This window comes from Hylobates moloch, unplaced genomic scaffold (genome assembly GCF_009828535.3).
Source record: "Hylobates moloch isolate HMO894 unplaced genomic scaffold, HMol_V3 SCAFFOLD_9, whole genome shotgun sequence".
Lineage (NCBI taxonomy): Eukaryota > Metazoa > Chordata > Mammalia > Primates > Hylobatidae > Hylobates > Hylobates moloch.
In genome coordinates, this window is record NW_026652284.1 from 23,509,072 (window position 1) to 23,534,042 (window position 24,971).

At 45.6% G+C, this 24,971-nt stretch overlaps 1 protein-coding gene across 2 annotated transcripts in view; it reads right to left on the minus strand.

The window, feature by feature from the left end:
• Positions 1 to 830: 830 nt before the first annotated feature.
• Positions 831 to 24,971, minus strand: part of RHCE (Rh blood group CcEe antigens) — a 57,938-nt gene continuing 33,797 nt past the window's right edge. Inside the window, exons 7-10 of one of the 2 annotated variants that reach the window (XM_032759365.2) lie at positions 24,816 to 24,949; positions 13,882 to 13,961; positions 9,000 to 9,073; positions 831 to 1,130 (exon numbers count right to left, since the gene is read on the minus strand). In XM_032759365.2, coding sequence (XP_032615256.1) covers positions 1,104 to 1,130; positions 9,000 to 9,073; positions 13,882 to 13,961; positions 24,816 to 24,949 — 315 coding nt within the window. In that variant the 3' untranslated portion in view covers positions 831 to 1,103. The remainder of the gene's footprint in view (positions 1,131 to 8,999; positions 9,074 to 13,881; positions 13,962 to 24,815; positions 24,950 to 24,971) is intronic. The other variant, XM_058444030.1, reaches the window with a different exon arrangement.

Sequence of the window (24,971 nt, forward strand, 5' to 3'; positions counted from 1 at the left end):
GGAAAGAGGAAAAAAGGGCAGAGACTTGACACTCCAGTCTTACACAGGGGACAATTTCTTTGTAGTTGTTCTGATAATAAACTGGGTTTCATGTTTCATTTCATCTGTGTACTGAACCACTAGCCTAACAGACCAGCACGGTCAACTAGAATGACAAACATTAGCTACTGGGAACTCTCGTTGGCTCTTCCTCTTCAGAACTCTTGTCCCCGCAGGCTCCCCACCTCTGCAAGATGGGATACACTCTTCAGGACCACAGTTTGAAATGTCTTTCATAAAATGTGCTACAGTTAGCCTTCGGAATATTTGCTGGGTGATTTAAATATGTGGGTCTCATTTCCATGCTAGCCATCGTCATCTGACAGTCTCTATGCTGTGAATATTGCCTGGTGATCAAGACTCTTCTCAAAGAAATGACTTGCTGTCATCCCACATGAACTCCTGATGTTTTTTCTACAAAGGTCCATAAAATGTGAAAACTGGAGAAGATCTTAGAGGTTGAAGTCCACCTTCTCTTTTCACATAGGAGGGAACAGACCATGGAAATTTAAATGACTTCCTCACGGTCACAGAACTAGTTTTTTAATCCTCAGGCAGTGCATCCCCCCACCCTACAACTGAGCACAACCTCTTACAGTGCAATTCATAATATGCTCAGGGAATGCCAGCCACCTTGTGAAACTGCTGGGATAAAAGCATGATTCCCACAAGGACTAAGTGTCAGTGATTCGTAATTTTCCTGTTTTGTTATTATCTGCTTTGCTGATGTAGATAAGAGTTAACTGGGTAGCATGCTTTATTAAGCATGAAAGAATCTTAAGAATTGTCAATAAAATTAACCCAAAATTTTAATAATGTGTAACCAAGAAAATATTGATAGCATCATCCTAATGAAACTAAACATTTATTTTAAACTTATTAAATTGACTCAAACTAAGTTTTTAGTCTTTTATTTTTTAATATCAAATCTGTCTCTGACCTTGTTTCATTGTACATAAGGAGACTTTGCTGTCATGAGCGTTTCTCACGTACAAATGCAGGCAACAGTGAAAGGAAGTTGTCTTGTTTTTGAACAGGGCCTTGTTTTTCTTGGATGCTTTTGCTTAAAATCCAACAGCCAAATGAGGAAACTGTAAAAGCAAAACAAACATTTTTATTGCAGATGAACCCACATACTGATTTTGGCTTGATCTCTTGAAACAGCCTAAATGTCTCATTACAAAGACCTTAGAAATTATTTAATAAAGTCTGAATTGGAAGAGATCTTAGATACATAGGTTTTATTTCATCTAACGTTTTACATGGATTGTTGATAAATGGCCATCTGGCTTTTGTTTGAATGCCTGCAAAGACAGGACTCACTACTGCCATATGAAGTAGCTCATTCCATTTGGCAGACAGTTGAGATTGTTAGAAATTTATACTGCACCTCCCCTGGACCTAGTTAAATTCTTTGGAGAAGGGTAGAGAAAAAATATTTTTCTTCTACATGCCAGTTTTTTTTTTTTTTTTTTTTTTTTGAGATGGAGTTTCGCTCGTCTCGGGCTGGAGTGCAGTGGTGCAATCTCAGCTCACTGCAACCTCCGCCTCCTGGGTTCAAGCAATTCTCCTGCCTCAACCACCCGAGTAGCTGGGATTACACGCCACCATGCCCAGCTAATTTTTGTATTTTTTAGTAGAGACGGGGTTTCACCATGTTGGTCAGGCTGGTATCAAACTCCCAAACTCAGGTGATCCACCTGCCTCGGCCTCCCAAACTGCTGGGATTACAGGCGTGAGCCACTGCACCCGGCCTACATGCTAGTCTTTCAAGTGTTTGAAGAGCCTTCTTAGGTCTCCTTTGGCCTTCTCTTCTGCAAGTTGTGCATTGCGCTGAGTTCTGAAGTGGTGCCACACCACAGCCTACCATACGACATCACTGCATGTGGCATAAACTGGGACCACAGAACTCTGAAACCGGAAATCAGGGTAGCTAACACTTGTTTGCTAAACATTTCACGTACATTACCTCCTTTAAACCCTAACAACACAGTGAGACAGTTACTGTTATCTCAGAGATGATGAGACTGAAGCTACAAGATCACAGAGCTGGCAGTGGTAGAACCCAGATCTGTCTGACTCCAGAGCACAAACTCTTAGAACATGGGATTTGATCTCATTTTATAGAGGAAGAAACTGAGCCCCAGAGAAGTGACCTGCCCAAGGGCACCAGCCTGCCAGTGGGTGAACTAGTACTAGAATTCAGATCTGCCTCCCAGAACACTGGCCTTCACCGAGGCTAGGGGAGTCTGTTGGCAGGCTGCTGATGTGTTTTCCTACTTTACTTTTTTTTTCTTTTTTTTAATACATATATTTTTTGAGACAGTCTCCTCACTCTGTCACCCAGGCTGGAGTACAGTGGCACGATCTCAGCTCACTGCAACCTCCCCACAGGGGTTCAAGTAATTCTGCCTCAGCTTCCCAAGTAGCTGGGATTACAGGTGTGCACCACCACACCCAGCTGATGTTTTTGTATGATTTTGTTTTGTTTTATTTTGAGATGGAGTCTCCCTCTGTCCCCCAGGCTGGAGTGCAGTGGCACGATCTTGGCTCACTACAACCACTACCTCCCCAGTTCAGGCCATTTTCCTGCCTCAGCCTCCTGAATAGCTGGGACTACTGGTGTGTGCCACCATGCCTGGCTAATGTTTGTATTTTTAGTAGAGACAGGGTTTCACCACGTTGGCCAAGCTGTTCTTGAACTCCTGACCTCAAGTGATCTGCCCACCTCAGCCTCCCAGTGTTGGGATTACAGGTGTGAGCCACTGCGCCCGGCCTGTTTTCCTCCTTTGAAAGCTGGCTCTCTTTGTGTTGCTGAACAAGCATTTGTTGGGCCCTTACTGTGTCTCTAGAACATTTATTTGAAATCAGAAGTAGGGGTGATACCACTGTGACAAGAGTAGGTTTTTAAAACTTGCGTAAAACAGCAAGAGGGACTCAACACGTTTTGTTATGTTTTTGTACCAAAACAGTAGTGTTTGTATTTCTTGGCAATAAAATCATTTTTAAAAATAAACTGCAAATACTCATTCAGAAGCCAATGGATGATCTTCAGCACATTGCAGTTATTTCAGAATTCGGCCTACATGCTTAATTCGATCACTCTACTTCACTCTCAAACTTTCATTGTAAGCATTGCTTCCCCACTCAAACCTTTGGGAGTTTCCCATTTGCCTCAAGGATGAAATTGAAGTGGCTCTAGCCACCTTTCAGCCTTTTCACACACTGCCGAGCCAGGCTGCTCATGCTGCTTCTGTTCTTGCACATGCTCCCCACCCACCCCCCTCCGCTTGCTTGGAATGCCTTGCACTTCCTGCTGTTTAGCCAAATCCAACACAACTCCATGCTCCATTCTCCCCGACCTCCCTATGACCTCTCCCTCGTCTCATTCCAGCAGCTACTGCCAGGATTGCTTGTTTCGTATTTTACATTATTTGTATGTATTTATTTTTATTTATTTATTTTTTGAGAGTCTCGCTCTGTCGCCCAGGCTGGAGTGCAGTGGCGCGATCTCAGCTCACTGTAACCTCCGCCTCCCGGGTTCAAGCGATTTTTCTGCCTTGGCCTCCTGAGTAGCTGGGATTATAGTCACGCACCACCACACCTGGCTAATTTTTTATATTTTTGGTAGAGACGTGGTTTCACCATATTGGCCAGGCTGGTCTTGAACTCCTGACTTGAAGTGATCTGTCGGCCTCAGCCTCCCAAAGTGCTAGAATTACAGGCAACCAGCCAGAATTAGTTTTAGGAAGTGCATGTCAGTGAGCCCTTGTGTTCTGCAAAGCATGAAATAAAATCCATGGTTTATTAAACTGAAATAAAGAAGGGAACTGTTTATTCTTTTCATGAAAGCAGAAGACGCATGAAAGATTGTGTTATAAACTGAAGTTTTGGCCGGGCATGGTGGCTCACGCCTGTAATCCCAGCATTTTGGGAGACTGAGATGGGCAGATCACCTGAGGTCAGGAGTTCAAGACCAGCCTGGCCAATGTGGTGAAACCCTATCTCTACTAAAACTCCAGAAATTAGCCATGGTGGCAGGTGCCTGTAGTCCCAGCTACTCGGGAGGCCGAGGCAGGAGAATCGCTTGAACCCGGGAGGCAGAGGTTGCAGTGAGCCGAGATCATTCCATTACACTCTAGCCTGAGCTACAGAGCAAGACTGTCTCAAAAAAAAAAAAGTAATAAAATAAGAAACAGACTGAATTTTTGTAAATAAGTATCTGTTAAGGACCATTGTAAACTGCAGGAGGATAGGAGATTAGCATATCTGGCTCCTTGAGACCCATAACTATATTTTGTTTAGAATTATCTCTCTGGTACTTCACACCATGTCACAAATTAGGTAATACATGTAGTGGAATGAATTAGCAAATGATGAGTGCATTTTAATAAACCATCGGAGGATGAGATGGGTGCCCTTGGGGAGTGGTGAGTGCTCCCTTCCAGAAGTGCCAGGCATGGTCTGGCCAACCAGCGAGGCAGTGGCTGAGCTGGCTTTAATGTCTTTCCAATCCTGGCAGTCAGTTCTATGAAATTCAATAAGAGTATTTAAAATGTCTTGTTGGATGGTTTGCAAAAAAAAAAAAAAAATCACCCCTGGATTTATCAGGTTTGCAAGTTTGCATCCTTGCCTCTTTAATGGATATTTGGCTTTCAACTGCAAGCTGAGAATGGTACACTGCCGAATACATGGTCCTACTCAACTGCGAGAAAACAAGTCAGAAGATTTCTGGGGGTGGGGTGGGGGTGGAATAACTTTTCTCTAGTAACTGTACCCAACACATATGTGGGGTGTCTTTGGAGCCAAAAGACATCAAATTTCTTCTTTTCTATGCATTAATTCTGTCATTTTGGGCAAGTTACTTAATCTCTCTAGGCCTCCATTTCATCATCTTCAAGACTGAGATACTTACTTTTTTTTTTCTTTTTTGAGACATAGCCTTGCTCTGTCACCCAGGCTGGAGTGCAGTGGCGCAATCTCATCTCACTGCAATCTCCACCTCCCGGGCTCAAGCAATTCTCCTGCCTCAGCTTCCCAAGTAGCTGGGATTACACGCATCCACCACCATGCCTGTCTAATTTTTTTTTGTATTTTTAGTAGAGACAGGGTTCACCACGTTGACCAGGCTGGTTTCAAACTCCTGACCTCAAGTGATTTGCCCACCTCAGGCTCCCAAAGTGCTGGGATTATTGGCATGAGCCACCGCACCTGGGCGAGATACTTACTTTTATGCAGGATTGTTGTGAGGATAAAATCAGGTAATGTGGAAAAGCACCTAGCACAAAATCAGAAACTAGGCTTGCAATATCATAGCTCTTAGGCTCACACATTCCCTTGTGGTTGGCTAAATCCCTGTAGTAAACTTTCACATTCATGTGGTGGCTTGCATTTTACAGAATGTTGTTACAGACATTATTAGCTCACTTGATCTTTAAAATAACCCAGTGAAGTAGAACAAAGATTACTACTCTTATTTTACCAGTGAGAGAGGTCGAGGAACTTGCCTACATAATATATACATTAATACATAATACATTACATAATACATGGCATTACAGAACGATGGCTAACATCGGGTTTCCTCATTCCAAATTCACACTTGTTCTAGTTTACCTGTTGCTGCAATGGCTAGTGTTAGATGGGGTTCCTCAGGTTTCCTTAATTTATCCAGCAAATATTTTTTTTCAGAGACAGGGTCTCACTCTGTCACCCAGGCTGGAGTGCAGTGGCATGATCATGGTTCTCTGCAGCCTTGGCCTCCTTCCTGGGCTCAAGAGATCCTCCCGTCTCAGTAATCCCCAAAGTGCTGGGATTACACGTGTGAGCCACTGCACCTGACCTATCCAGCAAATATTTATTGCAACTCAAGTGACTGAGCTGGAGATTTGTCCTGTTTGTGGTATCCTTGGTTGATCAGCATAGTACTTGGTATAGAATAGTTATTCAATAAGTACTTGAGGAATGAATGAATAGATTAAACCAATTTTCCGAGTTCTTTCAATAGAGTACCCTGATTCTGCTAAATAGGCAAGAACACTTGCAGGGGACAAAGAGAGATCGGCTGTTGGCAGAAGCCAGGAGCTGATGGCTGCAGAGAGAAGCCGATGAAGTCAGTTACACGCAACAACATGGATGATTCTCAGAATAATCATGCTGAGCAAAAGAAGCCGGACCAAGGGGAGTACATGCTGCATGATTCCCTTTGTGTAACGTTACAGAGGGCTGGGCACAGTGGCTCACGCCTATAATCCCAGCACTTTGAGAGGCCAAGGCAGGAGGATTGCTTGAACCCAGGAGTTCAAGACCAGCCTAGGTAATACGGTGAAACCCCATCTCTACAAAAAAATACAAAAATTAGCCTGGCATGGTGGCATACACCTGTGGTCCTAGCTACTCAGGAGGCTGAGGGGGGAGGATCACCTGAGCCTGGGGAGGTTGAGGCTACAGTGAGCCATGATGGTGCCACTGCATTACAGTCTGGGTGACAGAGTGAGACCCTGTCTCAAACAAAAAAATTACAGAAAATGCAAACCTTAGTGACACAAAGTAGTTCAGTGGTTGCCTTTGGGTGGGACCAGGTGGGTAGGGTGGGAGGAATTTCAAAGGAGCAGGAGGAAGTGTGTGGAAGTGATGGGTATGCTCCTTGTTCTGATGGTGGTGATGGTCTCTTCAGTGTATAAATACGTTAAAATGTATCAAATTATATACTTTTGTGATACCCTAACCTGTATTAACTTGATTGACTCTCTCTTAGCTAAGAAAGCCGGAGGGATTCCATTTGGCTCCTTCATTTGCAAGACGCTAAGGGCTCCTTACCCACTTAACTTGTGCAAGCTGACTGCCAGCATATCAAAGAGTGCAATTAACTGATAAGGTACTGCGGCAAGCTATGTCCGCAGTTCCCAAGAATTTGCCCGGGTGATAGTACCCTAAAGCGCCTACGTTTGTGTCCGACAAATAGCACCCAGAGCCCCCGCACCTATCACCTTGTGATGGATTTAAAGCTCCTGCACCTGGAACTGTTTGTTTTCCTGTAACCATTTGTCTTTTTAACTTTTTTGCCTGTTTTACTTCCGTAAGATTGCTTCAGCTCAATTCCCCCTCCCCTTTCTAAACCAAAGTATAAAAGAAAATCTAGCCCCTTCTTTGGGGCCGAGAGAATTTTGAGCACTAGCCGTCTCTTGGTCGTTGGCTAATAAAGGACTCCTGAATTAGTCTCAAAGTGTGGTGTTTCTCTATAACTCACTTGGTTACAACATTTTAAATATGTACAATTGTTTTGTTTTTGAGACAAAGTCTCGCTCTGTCACCCAGGCTGGAGTGCAGTGGCATGATCTCAGCTCACTGCAAACTTCGCTTCCCAGGTTCAAGTGATTCTCCTGCCTCAGCCTCCTGAGTAGCCGGGATTACAGGCACCTGCCACCATGACTGGCTAATTTTTGTAGTTTTAGTGGAGACGGGGTTTCACCGTGTTGCCCAGGTTGGTCTCAAACTCCTGACCTCAAGTGATCCACCCGCCTTGGCCTCCCAAAGTGCTGGGATTACAGGCGTGAGCCACCATGCCCAGCCTAAACATGTACAATTGATTGTATGCCAGTTACACCTCAAAAAGCTATTTGAAGAGGAAGAAGAAGAGGAAGGAGAAGGAAAAGAAGGGGCAGGGTCTCTCCCCAGGTTCTCTCTGCTTGGCCCCCAGGCACAGGCGTCCAGGCCCATAATAAGGCTGCTTCTCTGTCTCTTTAGTGAGTAACATCTTGGATGCTGGGTGGGGCAAGTATTGGCCTGGGACTCAGAAGGCCTGGGTTCTGGTCTTGGCTCTGCCACTCACAAAAGTACAACACCGGGCAGCAGCCTGACCACTGTTGGCCTGGACTTGCTGTGACAATACTGGTCCCTGCTGGTCCAGCCTACCCACAGCATTGACTAGAGGATGGCCTGAGGGGACACATCAGAGTGCTGCGTGAACTATGAGTGTAGGTCAAAGGGAGGAGAGTGGGAGGGGAGGCAGGGAGTGAGCCCCAACCTTCTTTACCTTCTTTCTAGCCCAGTCACAACAACAAACGCTACAATGTAATACGGGACCCTCAGCAGCTGCTGAGTTGTTTGAGCTCTATGTCCCTTTGCTAAGTGACCTCAGACTCCTGTACTACAAATTTTTTTGTGCCTGCTTGTTATCATTTATCAAGAGCTGTGTTCAGGACTCAGCCTGGATACTCACACACTGTAAGATTTTTTTTTTTTTTTTTTGAGACAGAGTGTCAGCTCTTGTCGCCCAGGCTGGAGTGCAGTGGCACGATCTCAGCACACTGCAACCTCCGCCTCCTGAATTCAAGCGATTCTCCTGCCTCACCCCTGTGAGTAACTGGGATTACAGGCATGTGCCACCACGCCCAGCTAATTTTTGTATTTTTAGTAGAGATGGGGTTTTGACATGTTGGCCAGGCTGGTCTTGAACTCCTGGCCTCAGGTGATCGCCCCACCTCAGCCTCCCAAAGTGCTGGGATTACAGGCATGAGCCACCGTGCCCGGCCAGCTGCATGATCTTGATAAGTCATGTCTCCACTCTTAGCATCTGTCAAAAAAGGGGCTGGACTCCAAGGCTGGAGGTTTCTTCTAGCTTTTGCATTGCGGGGTTCTGTCACCCGCATGTCAAACTATTTGGCCACGTTGAGGACTGCAGATGGGGGAGGGGAAGTGTGGCCAGTGGCAGCTGTCTCATCCCTGACTCTGAATGAATTTGAGGTATTAGAGAAATGGTGACCTTTACCACCTCCCCGCCACCCTCCCCCCCACACATGCATATCATGGATTTGTTCCTCCTCCAGTTCCTCCTGCAATGCTCCTACTCCGTGTTTCTTTCTGTTTTACTCATAAACAGCAAGTCAACATATATACCCAGGTATGTTTTTAAGTTCATGCACTCAAAATCTATCACGTTAATAGGTGAAAAATCTTACCTTCCAGAAAGCTTGGTCATCAAAATATTTAGCCACATGAGGTGCTTTCCATATTTCGAGATTTAGGAGCAAACCTGTTTAAATGCATAATTTGATGTTAAAACATTTGGAGCACAGGATTTTTAATCTCAAGATTAATCGAAATATTGTGTGTCACAATGACAGTATCTCAACAGAAATCCTTTTTCTCCCACAACTGAAAGACAAATAAATGGAAGCCCTGTCATTCCTGAACCAGCTTAATTCTGTAGACTATTTTATTTATTTTATTATTTTATTTTATTTATTTAATTTTGAGACAGAGTCTCACTCTTATTGCCCAGGCTGGAGTTCAATGGCGTAATCTTGGCTCACTGCAACCTCTGCCTCCCAGGTTCAAGCGATTCTCCTGCCTCAGCCTCCCAAGTAGCTGGGATTACAGGCACCTGCCACCACATCCAGCTAATTTTTTTTTGTTGTTTTTTTTTTTGTTTTTTGTAGAGATGGGGGTTTCACCATGTTGGCCAGGCTGGTCTTGAACTCCTGACCTCAGGTGATACACCCACCTCGGCCTTCCAAAGTGCTAGTATTACAGGCATGAGCCACCACACCCGGCCGATTCTGTAGACATTTTTTTTTTTAAAGAACTGGGAATGGCAGTGTACTGAGCAGTACATGAGAGCCACAGATCTGACGCCCTTCCCCAGATGGAGTAGAAGGGCCCCACGAAAGCTGATCCATGTAAGACATATGGACTACTATGGAGGGTGACTCCAATTGGGTGCTCCTATAGGTCTGTCTTCTCTGGCTCCAGTCAACTCCTGGGAACCTCAGCTTAAGATTCCACTTGTGTAGTTAGGAAAGTAGCTTATAACTTGCTTTTGTGCCTGTCCTTCCTTTTCCCCATCTTTTTAAGTGTCTTTTATTTTATTTTTTATTTTTGGGACAGGGTCTCATTCTGTTATTCAGGCTGGAGTGCAGTGGCACAATCACAACTCACTGCAGCCTCAAACTCCCAGGCTCAAGCAACCCTCCCACCTCAGCCTCCCAAGTAGCTGGGACCACAGGTGTGTGCTACCATACCCAGCTCATTTTTTTGTATTTTTTGCAGAGACGGGGTTTAGCCATGTTGCCCAGGCTGATCTTGAACTCCTTAGCTCAAGTAATCTGCCTGCCTTTGCCTTCTAAAGGGCTGCGATTACAGGTGTGAGCCACTGTGCCCAGCCTCCATTCCCTGTCTACTCTCTGCCCAGATAGCTTGGCCATATGTATTCCTCCAGCTTCCCGAAGTTGGCTGAATTTCACAGGACACATGGAATGAGCGCTTCCTTTCACAGGAAGCAAGGAAATGCTCCTGATAGGTTTATCTGTGTATTATTAAGGATGATCAGTTCCAGTGTCATTAACAAGAATGGGCGAGTGCTTAGTGAGATTCGTATTTCCCTTTCGTGGTGCTGCTTTCAGCTGATATTGGCATGCAGGGTACAACCAGCGTGACGCAGTTAGCTTGGATTACTCAGTAATGATCTCTGGCACCTGCACGAATTTTCCAGATAGCTGAGACTTACTCATCACTGAAGAGTATCTGTCTAAAATATATTTTGTCTTCTGAGACAACATTAAACATATTTAGACTTTAAAAAAAAACTCAGAACCATCACTAGGAACACCCACTTATAACATGCCATATAACGTGGAAAAGGTGTGTAGCCGTGGAGGGTTGTTGGTCTAATCTCTCAGCAGCCCAAGCGTTTTGTGTTCTTGTGTCTAGTTTTAAGAATTTCTTGGCCGGGCGCAGTGGCTTATGCCTGTAATCCCAGCACTTTGGGAGGCCAAGGTGGGCGGATCACCTGAGGTCAGGAGTTCAAGACCAGTATGACCAACATGGAGAAACCCTGTCTCTACTAAAAATACAAAATTAGCTGGGCGTGGTGGTGCATGTCTGTAATCCCAGCTACTCGGGAGACTGAGGCAGGAGAATCGCTTGAACCCGGGAGGCAGAGGTTGCGGTGAGCCGAGATAGTGCCATTGCACTCCAGCCTGGGCAACAAGAGCAAAACTCCGTCTCAAAAAAAAAAAAAAGAATTTCTCTTCCTCTGTTAGGCTCTTTGCTTTCACTTCTAACTTCTGCTGGTGTACTTTACCTCTAGAAACCTAGCCCACCTCTAATCTGCTATTTCTAATCTACCTGGGCTGAGAAACCCAATAACCATGCTTGATAGGATTGTTTCTTAAATAAGTATAGACAGGCCCATAGAGGGCTCAATTAACAAGTTAAATGCCTGGCTTCTGGGAGTGCATTTGGTGCAATTTTGGCTGCTTGAGGGACTTTTTCCCCCTTCCATTGTCCAAGTTGTTTTGTTTCCTTTTTTGAGACAGGGTCTTGCTCTGTTGTCCAGGCTGGGATGCAGTGGCACGATCTCAGCTCACTGCAACTTCTGCCTCCCAAGCTCAACTGATCCTCCCATCTCAGCCTCCGGAGCAGCTGGGACTACAGGTGTACCACCACGCCTGGCTAATTTTTGTATCTTTTGTAGAGTTGGGGTCTCACTATGTTGCCCTGGCTTGAATTCCTGGCCTCAAGCTGTTCTCCCACCTCAGCTTCCCAAAGTGCTGGGATTACAAGCGTGAGCCACCCAAGTTGTTTTTAATCACCAGTTCGCTCATGTCAGAAACAACATGTAAAGAGGAAAGCTTGCTGGTCTTAACTCTTAAAGGAACAATATGGTTGTCTTTTCTTCTATTCTCTTGACTCCAGTGAAGCATAAGAAAAGACCCCCAGGTACTTTGCAAGACAGAGGGCAAGTCAGCACCACTTCGAACATACCAGTGGTAACAGTGAATAGTGTGATTCCCAGGATAGGGTTGCCAAATAAAATGCAGGATACCCAATTCATTTCGAATTTAAAAACAGACACCTTGCATTTTTGCTAAATCCGGCAGCCTTTCCCCGGGTTGGATTGCAGCTGCCATGAACTGAACGTTAACTTACGGAATTAACTCTACTCCGCCTCTGCTTCTTCACACAGACTCTGCTGAAAGCTAAGGCCAGACGTTGGTATATTAAAGCAATTCTAGCCAATCTCACACTCAAAAATTACCCAGGTAACTCCAAAAAGTACCTCCATATAGTTTGTTAAAGCTGGAAGGAAGCCAGCTTAGTCACTATAATCCTTTCATTTTACAGAGAAGCTAACCAAGGCTCAGAGGGAGTGAAGTGACATGCCCAACGTCACACAACTCATAGTGTCTTACGCCATTTGTCTCTTATTTGGCATCCACCTCCTGCTTAGGGACACATATATGGGTGTCTAACCAATAAAAGATGTTTGCGTGTAGAATAAAGGTGAACAGTTCTGAATGGAATGTATATTTTCTTTCTTTTTTTTTTGAGACAGTCTCACTCTGTCACCTAGGCTGGAGAGCAATGGTGCAACCTCGGCTCACTATAACCTCCACCTCCTGGGGTCAAGCCATTCCCCTACTTCAGCTTCCCGAGTAGCTGGGACTACAGGCACATGCCACCAAGCCTGGCTAATTTTTGTATTTCTGGTAGAGACAGGGTTTTGCCATGTTGGTCAGGCTGGTCTCGAACTCCTGACCTCAGGTGATCTGCCTGCCTCAGCCTCCCAAAGTGCTGGGATTATAGGGGTGAGCCACTGTGCCTGGCGTGAATGTGTATTCTCTTTTTTTTTTTTTTAGACAGAGTCTCGGCTCACTGCAATCTCTGCCTCCCGGGTTCAAGCAATTCTCCTGCCTCAGCCTCCCAAGGAGCTGGGATTACAGGCACCCGCCACCTCACCTGGCTAATTTTTGTATTTTTGGTAGAGACGGGGTTTCACCATGCTGGCCAGGCTGGTCTTGAATCCTGACCTCAGATGATCTGCCCACTTCGGTCTCCCAAAGTGCTGGGATTACAGGTATGAGCCACTGCACCTAGCCACATATTTTCACCTGGCATATAAGTAAAACTGGCTAATTAGCAACGCCCCTAGATTTTTTGCTGTTCTATTATATTGCAAGAACAGAAACATACTTTACCCCTTTGTTGAAAGACCTCCAGTGGTTTCCCATCTTTTATAAGGGCCTGCTCCTCGCTACCCTTCCGCCCTCAACCCCTGCCGCTCCTTCTCACTCCATTCACACCAACCACACTGGTCTCCTTACTGTTCCCTCAACACACAAAGCATGCTCCTGTGTCAGGGCTTCTGCACTTGCAATCCTATTTTCATGGAATGTTCTTCCCCTAACTAAATGCATGGCATATCTCCCTCCTCTTCACTGGGGTCTCTGCTTAAAAGCCAACTACTCAGATAAGCCTTCCCTGACCACCCCCCTAAAAGAACACCCCATCCCACACTGACTCTATGTTTCTCTAGTTTGCTCTGTCATCACAGCCACTTCTTACCATCTGACATAGTAGACACTCATTTGTCTATTTATTGCTAATACCTTCCCCCACTAGAAGGTCAATTCCATGAGGTCAGGGGATTTGTTTCGCTCACTGCTGTGTCCCCAGTGCCTGGCTCATAGTGGATATTGAATAAATATCTGTTGAATAAAATAGGATTATGGGTGTCCTCAGAAATAAAAGGTAGGCTTTTGGGTGTAAGGATTTTCTCGGGCTTCTGTGCAAAACTGAGCGTGATCACCAGCCCTGGGTTCAAAAGTCTGCAACGTTGCCACTCACCCTACTTATAACCTCAGGGATGTCCCTTCCCTGACCTGGCCTCACAGTCCACATTAGCAGCAGGTGACCTCTAAGAACCTTTCGAATTCTGAAGTTATGTGATCCTCAGGGAAGTAGATGGGGCACATATACATCCAGCCACATGGCAGGGTGCGCTCTGGACGTGGGTGCTGTGTCCTGGCAATGGTGGAAGAAAGGTGGCCTCACACTGACCTGTCAGGAGACCAGACGTGAGAGCTATCGCCATGGCCAAGCTGAGTTCCCCAGTGCTGAAGAGGATCTGGAAGCCAATCCTAGAAATGACAAAGCAGAGGTGGTCACTTGGGCATCAGGCAGCAGAGGTCATCAGGGATGAAAAGGACTGTTGGTGTCAGTAGTGCCATTGCCAGGAAGGGCCATGAGGAAAACAAGGGTCCTCTTCCTGGCTGGTACATTCCCCTGTCATTTTCCCAAAAAGCCATGCAGACATGTGGGAGGGAGGGAGGCGACGGAGATTCCAAGATCATCTGTGGCTTATTTTAGTTCTCAGCACCTCATGGATAATGAACCAGACCAGGAGTCAGAAAACCCAAGCTCAAGTCCCAGCTCTGTCACTTACTAGCTGCAAGACCCTGGGCAAGTCCCTAACCTCTCAGAGCCTCCAGTTTTCTCTCTCTCTCTCTTTTTTTTTTTTTTTTTTTTTGTTGTTGTTGTTTGTGAGATGGAGTCTCACTCTGTCGTCCAGACTGGAGTGCAATGGTTGGCTCACTGCAACCTCTGCCCCCCAGGTTCAAGCGATTCTTGTGCCTCAAGTAGCTGGGACTACAGGCATGCACCACCACACCTGGCTAATTTTTGTATTATTAATAGAGACGGGGTTTCACCATGTTGACCAGGCTGATCTCGAACTCCTGACCTCAAGTGATCTGCCCGCCTCAGCCTCCCAAAGTACTGGGATTACAGACATGAGCCACCGCGTCTGGCCAGCCCCCAGTTTTCTCATTAGGCAATTAAAGATGAAGGTTCTATTTCTCTTAGGGCAAGGTGGGTGGGGTAGAGCTTGGCATTCAGACCCATCTCCCCTGCCCATCCCGACCCCTTGAACATACACTTCCAGGACCTCTCTCCTTTAAGGCAACCCCAGGGGTTCAATTCAAACATTAAGCTATTACGGGGGCCCTTGGATGCTGAATGTGATTGTCCCAGGGTTCAGCCTGCACCTGGGCACTGCCAGCCCCTTCACTGCAGCCCCACGGATAGTTGTACACAACAAGCCAGTTTTTTAAGCCTTTCCTATTTCTTGTCTCAACAGGTGGGCAGCTCATGTTCTCATTTTTTTTTTTTTTTTGAGACGGAGTCTCGCTCTTTCACCCAGGCTGGAGTGCGGTGGCGCGATCTCCGCTCACTGCAAGCTCCGTCTCCCGGGTTCACGCCATTCTCCTGCCTCAGCCTCTCTGAGTAGCTGGGACTACAGGCGCCCGCCACCACGCCCGGCTAATTTTTTGTATTTTTAGTAGAGATGGGGTTTCACCATGGTCTCGATCTCCTGACCTCGTGATCCGCCCGCCTCGGCCTCCCAAAGTGCTGGGATTACAAGCGTGAGCCACCGCGCCCGGCCTTCATGTTCTCATTTTTAAGACAAAGCAAAGCTCCAAGCCTGCAGCCTCATGGGGTGGACCCCACCTTGTATGTCATTTGGTTATCTTCCGTGTCTTTACTGATTGTTCATTATAAAGTGGGAGAAATAATGACAGTCCCTACCTCATAAGATCATGGGAGAATGGAGAGAATTAAAAAGAATTACCTGCAGACTAGAAAAATAAATTAAGGCCAGGCATGGTGGCTCATGCCTGTAATCCCAGCACTTTGGGAGGCTGAGGTGGGCGGATCACGAGGTCAGGAGATGGAGACCATCCTGGCTAACACGGTGAAACCCCATCTCTACTAAAAATACAAAAAAATTAGCCGGGTGTGGTGGCAGGCGCCTGTAGTCCCAGCTACTCAGGAGGCTGAGGCAGGAGAATGGCGTGAACCCGGGAGGTGGAGTTTGCAGTGAGCTGAGATCGCGCCACTGCACTCCAGCCTGGGCGACAGAGCAATACTCCATCTCAAAAAAAAAAAAAAAAAAAAGAAAAGAAAAATAAATTAAAAAGATAAAAAGAGTTGCCACCCTGCTGCTCACGTAGTGAGTGCAGATGTCAACAACTACCTGCCCAACCATCCAGGCAGCCATCCCCCCTTCCGTGTGGCAAGCTCTAGTCCCTCATCTTTGCCATCTTTGTATATCTTCAATAGTTTGCTTCCTCCCCAGCACCAAACACAGTTCAGGTTATCAAAACCTCAGGTAAATGTTTGTTGAATGACTGAAAAATGGAGTCAATTACTCAATTCATTGATCTAATATTAAGTGATTTTTAGAAAAAAATTCAGGGGGACATCTGCATGACCTTGCAAAATTTCTTTCTTTTTTTTGAGATAGAGTCTTGCTGTGTCGCCAGGCTGGATTGCAGTGGCGTGATCTCAGCTCACTGCAACCTCTGCCTCCCGAGTTCAAGCTATTCTCCTGCCTCAGCCTCCCGAGTAGCTGGGACTACAGGCAAGAGCCACAATGCCCAGCTAATTTTTTTGTATTTTTAGTAGGGACAGGCTTTCATCATGTTGGCCAGGATGATCTCGATCTCTTGACCTTGTGACCCACCAGCCTCAGCCTCCCAAAGTGCTGGGATTACAGGTGTGAGCCACCGTGCCAGCTGCAAAAATTTTTAAACAGGACATAAAAGAACTAAACATAGTTTAGTGGGCTGGGCATGGTGGCTCACACCTGTAATCCTGGCACTTTGAGAGGCCAAGGTGGGCCAAAGTTGAGGCCAGGAGTTCAAGATCAGCCTGGCCAACATGGCAAAACCCAGTCTCTACCAAAAATTATTTTGTCTATACAAAAATTAGCTGGGCATGGTGGCACGTGCCTGTAATCTAAGCTACTCAGGAAGCCGAAGTGTGAGAATTGCTTGAACCTGGGAGGCAGAGGTTGCAGTGAGCTGAGATAGCACCACTGCATTCCAGCCTGGGTGACAGAAGGAGACTCTGTTTCATAATGAAAGAAAGAAGGAAAAAGGTAACCCACAAAGTGGGATTCATATCCAGGATACGTAAGGAATTCCTACAAATCAATAAGAAAAAGACAGAACACCACAATAGAAAATGGACAAACTAACTGGAATAGACATTTCACAAGAAAAGATATTCAACTGTCCAAAAAGCATATGAAAAGTGTTCCATTTAGTTAGTTATTGGAGATATCAAAATTTAAACAATAGGTTTGATTGCTAAATGACTAATCAAAAAGAAGGAAAACACCAAATGTTGGCAAAATGTGGAGTAAAAGGAGCTTCTATACACCACTGGTGATTAGATTGGTGCAAACTACTAGAGAAAATTGTTTAGCAGTAGCCACTAAAGCTGACTGTGTGAATACTGTATAATTCAACAATTTCATTTCTAGGCATATAATCAACAGAAGCGCATTCGTGTGCTCCAAAAATAAAAGTGCTAGAATGTTCATAGGAGCAATACTAGAATATTCATAATAGCTCCAAACTGGAAACTACCCAAATCCTCCTCAATAACAGATAAATAAATTCTGCTGCATTCACATAATGGAACACTTGTTCCAACTATCTTTCCTTAGATTCTCTATTTGTCTATCTGGCATTCATTTATCACAGGGCCACACTAATGGCCAAAGTTGTTTATCTCATTCTCTTACAAGTCAGCTTTCTCAGGCATGGGAAACTCATATTATAACCCCCTCAGCTACAAATTCTAACATGTGTTTTCACTTCCTGCCCATTAGTGGATGCCCTCACCCAGTTACTCTCCCACCATTCTTTTTCATAAAGGCATAGTCCCAGTTCCCCCTTTCTTTCTGCTGCCTGGTCCCTGGGTGATAGTTTTGTGTGGCCCTGCATGATGTGTTCTGTCTCTTGTTTACAGGCGAACTGTGAACAACAAAACTTACCTTCCAATAATACTGGAAGAAAATGCCACTCAGTCACCTTTATAAATTAAGACCCAAGCATGACAGAACACTATATCCCAGTGGAAAAAGGGTACAGCAATGCTTAACAACCTGGATGAATCTCACAACTACAATGTTGAGTAAAAGCAGCATACAAAAGCACAGACTTACTGTATGATTCCATGTATATTATCTCAGTTCATTTTCTGTTGCTATAACAGAATAACACAGAATGGGGAATTTATAAAATAAGTATATATAGCTCATGGTTCTGGAGGCTGGGAAGTCCAAGAGCATGCTGCTGGCATCTGTTGAGGACCTTCTTGCTGTGCCATAACATGGCAGACGGTATCACATGGCAAGAGGGCAACAGCATGTCAGCTCAGGTCTCTCTTCCTCTTGTAAGCCACCAGTCTCATCATAGGGGCCCCACCCTGATGACTTTATCTAATCCTGGTTACCTCCCAAAGGCCTCAACTCCAATTTCATCAACATATGAATTTGGAGATTAAGTTTCCAACACATGAAATTTGAGGGATGCATTCAAACCATAGCATTCTGCCCCAGCTCCCAAAATGCATGTCCTTCTCACATGCAAAATTCACCCCAATAGCACCAAAGCCTTTTTTTTTTTTTTTTTTAGAGATGGGATTTTGCTCTATCATCCACACTGGAATGCAGTGGCATGATCATAGCTCACTGCAGCCTCAAACTCCTGGGCACAAGTAATCCTCCTGTCTCAGTCTCCTGAGTACCTAGGACTACAGATGTGTGCCACCATATCCAGCTAAGTTTATTTAATTTTATTTGTAGAGACAGAGTCTCACTCTGTTGCCCTGGCTGGAATGCAGTGGCACGACCATAGCTCACTGCAGCCTCAAACTCCTGGGCTCAAGTGATCCTCTCACCTCAGCCTCCTGAGTAGCTAGAATTACAGGCACATGCCACAATACCTGGCTAATTTTTTTATTTTTATTTTTTGTAGAGACAGGTCTCACTATGTTGCCCAGGCTGGTCTTGAACTCCTGGGCTCAAGAAATCCTCCCACCTCGGCCTTCCAAATCACTGGGATTACAGGCATGAAACACCATACTTAGACAACCCCCAAAGTCTTAACTTGTTCCAGCACCAACTGAAAAGTCCAAAGTCCATGGTTTCATCTAAATCAGATGTGGGTGAGACTTAAGGTACAATTCATTCTATGGGAGATTCCCTCTGGCTGTAAGCCTATAAAGTCAAAACAAGTTAGCGACTTCCAAAATACAACAGTGGAACAGGCATAGGACAGACATTCCCATTCTAAAAGGAAAAAGAGGCAAGGGAAAAAGGGTAACTGGTTCCAAGAAAGTACAAAACCCAACATAGAAAACAACATGAAACCTTAAACCTTCAGAATGATCTTTTACCCTATGTGCCACCTCCTGGACACACTATGGAATTTGGACCCCGAAGCTTCGGGGAGCTCTGTCCCTGTGGTTTCGCTGGGCTCTGCCCATCTTGCAGTTCTCACAGGTTGGAGTCTCATGCCTGCAGTTCTCCCAAGCTGGCATTGCACTATGATAGCTCTACTGTTCTGGGGTCTTGGCAGTGGCCCCACCCTTGTAGCTCCACTAGACACTGCTCTACTAGGGGCTCTCTGTGGTGGCTGTTCGCAGCCTCCTTTGAAATGTAGGTGGAAGAAGGCATGCCCCCTCAGCTTTTGCATTCTGCACACCTGCAAAATTAGTGCCATGTGTATGCTGCCAAGGTTTATGACTTGTACCTTCCACATCACACCTGTGGCCACTTGAGCCACAGCTGGGATGGCTGAAGAATGCTGCACCAGAAATGTGGGGAGCAGAGACCCAAGGCAGCCCTGGGCAGCAGCTGGTCATTCCAAACCATTCTGCCCTCTTAGAGCTCTGAGCCAGTAATGGGAGGGGCAGTCTTGAAGATCTCTGAAATGGCTTTAGAGTTTTTCTCCCTTGTCCTGATGAACAGCCTCTGGCTTTGTTCTATATATACTAATTTTCTTTTTTTTTTTTTTTTTTTTGAGACGGAGTCTCGCTCTGTCGCCCGGGGTGGAGTGCAGTGGCGCAATCTCGGCTCACTGCAAGCTCCGCCTGCCGGGTTCACGCCATTCTCCTGCCTCAGCCTCTCCGAGTAGCTGGGACTACAGGCGCCCGCCACCACGCCTGGCTAATTTTTTGTGTTTTTTAGTAGAGACGGGCTTTCACCGTGGTCTCGATCTCCTGACCTCGTGATCCGCCCGCCTCGGCCTCCCAAAGTGCTGGGATTACAAGCGTGAGCCACTGTGCCCGGCCTATATATACTAATTTTCTTTCTTCCTTTTTTTTTTTGTTTTGAGACAGAGTCTTGCTCTGTCTCCCAGGCTGGAGTGCAGTGGCGTGACCTCGGCTCACTGCAAGCTCTGCCTCCCGGGTTCATGCCATTCTCTTGCCTCAGCCTCCCAAGTAGCTGGGACTACAGGCGCCCGCCACCACGCCTGGCTAATTTATGTGTACTAGTTTTCTTATCAATCGGTAGCTTGGTCACACTCTCAGTTTTCTCAGCTGAAAATGTTCTTTCATTCTCTACAACATGGCTGACCTACAGATTTTCTGCCTTCTATAAATAACTCTGGCACAGATGAAGTTCAGCTAAGATCTTCGCTTCTTTATAAGAAGGATGACCTTTGCTCCAGTTTCCAACACGTGGTTCTTCAGTTCTATCTGAGACCTCATCAGAATGGCCTTTACCAGCCATATTTCTATCAGCATTCTGATCTCAACGGCTTAAGTAACCATTAAGAAGTTCCAGACTTTCCCTAGTTCTGGGGTCTTCTTTTAAGCCCTCACCAGAACTGCAGAACTGTCTTTAATGCTCCATTCTTTTTCTTTTTCTTTTTTTTTTTTTTTTTTTGAGATGGAGTTTTGCTCTTGTTGCCCAAGCTGGACTGCAATAGCATGATCTCAGCTCACTGCAACCTCTGCCTCCTGGGTTCAAGTGATTCTCCTGCTTCAGCCTCCTGAGTAGCTGGGATTACAGGCGTGTGCCACCACACCCAGCTAATTTTTTGTATTTTTGGTAGAAACAGGGTTTCACCATGTTAGCCAGGCTGCTCTCGAACTCCTGACCTCAGGTGATCCACCTGCTTCAGCCTCCCAAAGTGCTGGGATTATAAGCCTGAGCCACCGTGCCTGGCCTAATGCTCCATTCTTGACAATACAGGCTTTTTCTAGCCTGCTCCTCAAAACTCTTCCAACCTATTCCCATCACCCAGTTCCAAAGCCAGTTCCACATTTTCAGGAATCTGTTACAGTAAAAACTTTACTTCTTGCCTTAATTTTCTTTCTTTGTCCATATTCTGTTGCTATGACAAAATATCAAACTGGGTGATTATAAAGAAAATAAATTTATTTAGCTCACAGTTTTAGAGGCTGGGAAGTCCAAAAGCATGGTGCCACCATCTGGTGAGGGCCTTCTTGTTGCATCATAACATGGAGAAGTCATCACACGGTGAAAGGGCAAGAGCATGCCAACTCAGATTTCTCTTTCTCTTCTTACAAGTCACCAGTGCCATCATACCTCAGCCCATGACCTTATCTAATCCTAATTACTTCCCAAAGACCCTTCCTCCAAATACCATCAACATAGGAATTGAAGGATTAAGTTTCCAGCACATGAAATTTGGGGGACACATTCAAACCATCACATATATAATGTACAAAAACAGACAAAACTGACCGATGCTGTTAGAAGTCAGGTTAGTGATTATCCTGGAATGAGACAAGAAGAGGTTCTGGGTGTTGGTTATGTGGGGATATCAGAAGATTCATCAAATGGTACTTGTATGATATTTGCACTTTTCTGGATATAGCTTATACTATGTAAGTTGGGTTTTGTTTTGTTTTGTTTTTAAGTAATAAGTGGCAGAATACAGGATAAAGCCAAACCTGCTGACTGCCACCCGACAACTCATTCTATACGATGCTGCCTGGATAAAGAAACAAATGAAGCAGAAATTCATCACCACGACAACAGTCTCCCTGCACAGGGTCTCCCCTGGCCAGACCCTCAGCTCAACACATATCCTCACAGCAGCCCTATGAGTGAGCTATTAGTGTCCCTATTTCACAGAGGGCAAGTTCAGGTTAGGGAAGTGAACCAAGAATTCCAATGTTTTGTGGCTTGGAATGGGTGGCTCTTGGGATTCAAACTAGGCAGGCCTGTCCACAAAGCTTGGCCAGATGCTTCCCAGATTTCAGCATTTGAGGACAACATTCATGAATTTAGCCATACTGGCATTCCAGAGATGCTATTAAAAATTTTATTTTCTCCAAATAGACTTATTTTTACATTTAAATAAATGAATTTAAAAGAAAACTGTGTTACTAGCTTGAAATAGAAGGGAAATGGGAGGTAGCTGTAAAAAGAGATACAATGAAAACAAAATGTTGCTAAAATCTCTCCCAGATATGGCAGTCTGAGGTTTTCTCTGCTATTCAAAAGAGTGGTTAACAAGAGCTAGAAGGGTGCAGAGATTCTCAGCCCAAGTGGGGACTTTCTTTTCTCCCTGATGTAATCAAAGGACTGAGAATTGAAAAAGACTATCTGCAACTGCATGATTCAATGCCATTTCACTGTGCCTTCCCATCACTTAAAAATCCCACAGTCTGTGGGAAATGCTCCATCCTGGCTCTGATCACGGCATCTGACTCAATCACATATGCTCATCTGAATAGGAAATTGGGAAATATTGTTCATGGAATTAATGCAAAGTCAACCGACTTGCCCAATGCCACCAAGTAGCTAATCCACAGTTCCCATTAAGTGTTGTGACTTTACACTTAATCCTCTCTCCATCTTTCCATTACATAGAGACGTCCTCATACTGATGCAGCATCAGTCATCGTGAAGAAAGGGGCTATGTTCTATTGCTAAATCTGCACAGCAACCCTGTGACATAGGTCTTATTTTCCCATTTTACAGATAGAAAACTGAGATTTAGAGAGTTTGAGTACCAGGACTAAGGCTGCGTGACTGGTTTCACGACTGGTGAAGTCCACGCCTTTTACTCTCAGCAGACCAAAGGCCTCCGGAAGAGAGATCATCACTATCACTATGCCCTTCCCTTTGCCTGGGTCCTGCAAAGGCAAGAGGATAACTGCTTCTTGGTCCTCAACTCACTCACCCTGATGAGAGTTGACTTGCAGAGATGTGCTGGAGCCAGTTCCCATAGGCTCAGTGTGCTGATTGTTCTCATCTCTTCCCAAGTCCATGTGCAGTGATGTCTCCCTGATGGCTTGAACTCAGTCACGTGGGAAGCGTTTGTACCATAGAAATTGCAAGTGCTACCAATCAAGGCTTTATTTTCTTGGAAAGCCAGTTGTTAAGTTAATCCTTTACCAGCAAACCACTGATTGGCTTTTTCTTTTTTGGCTACAGGTCAGTGGTTCTAAAATTTGAGCTTGCAAGAGAACACTTGTGGGGCTTGTTCAAACATGGACTGATAGGTCCCACCCTCAGATTTCTAACTGGGTAGATCTGGGGTGGGGCCGTAAGTAGTGCTTGCATTTCTAACAAGTTTCCATGTGATGCAGGTGCTGTGGAGAACCAATGCTTCCAGAGAACCACAGAATCACAGAATTGGGAAGCTAGGCAGCCCACAAGCAGAATTTAGCCACACAGTGTTACTAACAATCTTGAATTTTCTGCCAGTACTTGGGAGAGCACATGCAAAACTCTAGATTTTGAGCTCTTGAGAAGTCATTGCATCTGGCAACACTGAGCCTGAGTCCCTGCACTGTGATGGTGGGTGCAAGCTGAAGAGCTTCCCTTCCTTCACTGGCTTTTTTTTTTTTTTTCTAACTTCCCCTGCCTGTTCTCTACAGGCATCTGAGTGGGACCTTGCTAGGTCAAGTCCTCATCTTACAGAGGGGAACTCTCAGGCCCAGAGAGAAGAAAGGTTCTGCTTAGAATTGCACGGTTATTAAGATAGTGGCAGACACATCACTGGAACCCATTACAGAGGCGCCTTGCTTCACACAGGCCATCCCCTCCTCATCCCAAGCAAGGATCTCTCACCCACTGATACGTTATCCCTATAATTTGGGGCTACAGTTGTCTCTGTAGAAGGCATCCAAGAACGAGAAGGAACCCCAGCGCCTCCATGATTTCTCTGAGACACCTCCAAACACATCAGCTCCTCATCACCTGCTTCAGCCATTTTTACAGCCAGGTTCCAGCCGAGTGACCTTGGGCAGATAACTTCTCCTAAATTTCATTTCTTAGAGTCTGAGAATACCTCAGTAGGCGGTTGTGAGAATTCAAGGAGATAATGCATATAATGGTTTTTAGCACAATGCCCAACACTTTTAAAGCAGTCAATAACAGTAGTAAATGTTATCAGTGAATGTGATTATCATCATGCTATCAGTTCATCTCTAAAAATCTATCCCTATATCGTGCCCAATTCACTTTTTCATTTTATATAAGCCATGTCTAGAAAATATTCACACAACATCCAGGAGGTAATGGCTAGAGCTCTGGTGTGTCAAACTGACCATTGCTGTCCACTGTCTAGGGGCTACAGGACCTACCTCTGGTCTGGAGGCCCACATTCCCACCTCACAGAGAGACCTCAGCCAAGGTCCACCCCTCTCTGGGCCTCAGGGATGGGTTGTGCTTAGTGTGTTCCTGCATTAGCTTATGAAATCCAGTAGCATCCCAACAGCCCTGTGAGGGGAGATAGTATCATTATCTCCACTTACAATGGGGCGACTGAGGCCGAGAAAGGTTAAGCCACAAGCCCAGCCAGTACGCAGTGGGAGCAGGTCCACAGCAAAGCTCTGCATCATGACCTGAACCACAGTCTCAATTGGCTTGGGCCTATTTGACCTGCTCTGTGTTTGTGGGGTCTCAGATTTCGCGTCTTTGTCCTACACCTAGGCTGCCCTATTTGGAAAGAAGAGGTGGCCTGGAGAGGTGATAAATCCATCCAAGGTAGGGGCTGGACAGAATTTCTGAATAAATCAGCCAATAAATATTCACCAAAGCCTACTGAGCACCTGGCCCTGAATGCACACGCCCCAGCTAAGGACTCTGTGCACATTTCTTCCTGAGTTGGAGGGGAGTGTTAAGGGGATGGGGGGTAAGCCCAGTGACCCACATGTAATTGCCGGCCCAGACGGTACGAAGCACCACCAGCACAATGCAGGTGATCTCTCCAAGCAGAGCCGGCAAGCCGAAGGTGTAGTGCACGCCGTGGCTGTCGTGAATCCCCAGCACTCTGTTAAAACACACCTGTGGACAAGTGTTATTATAA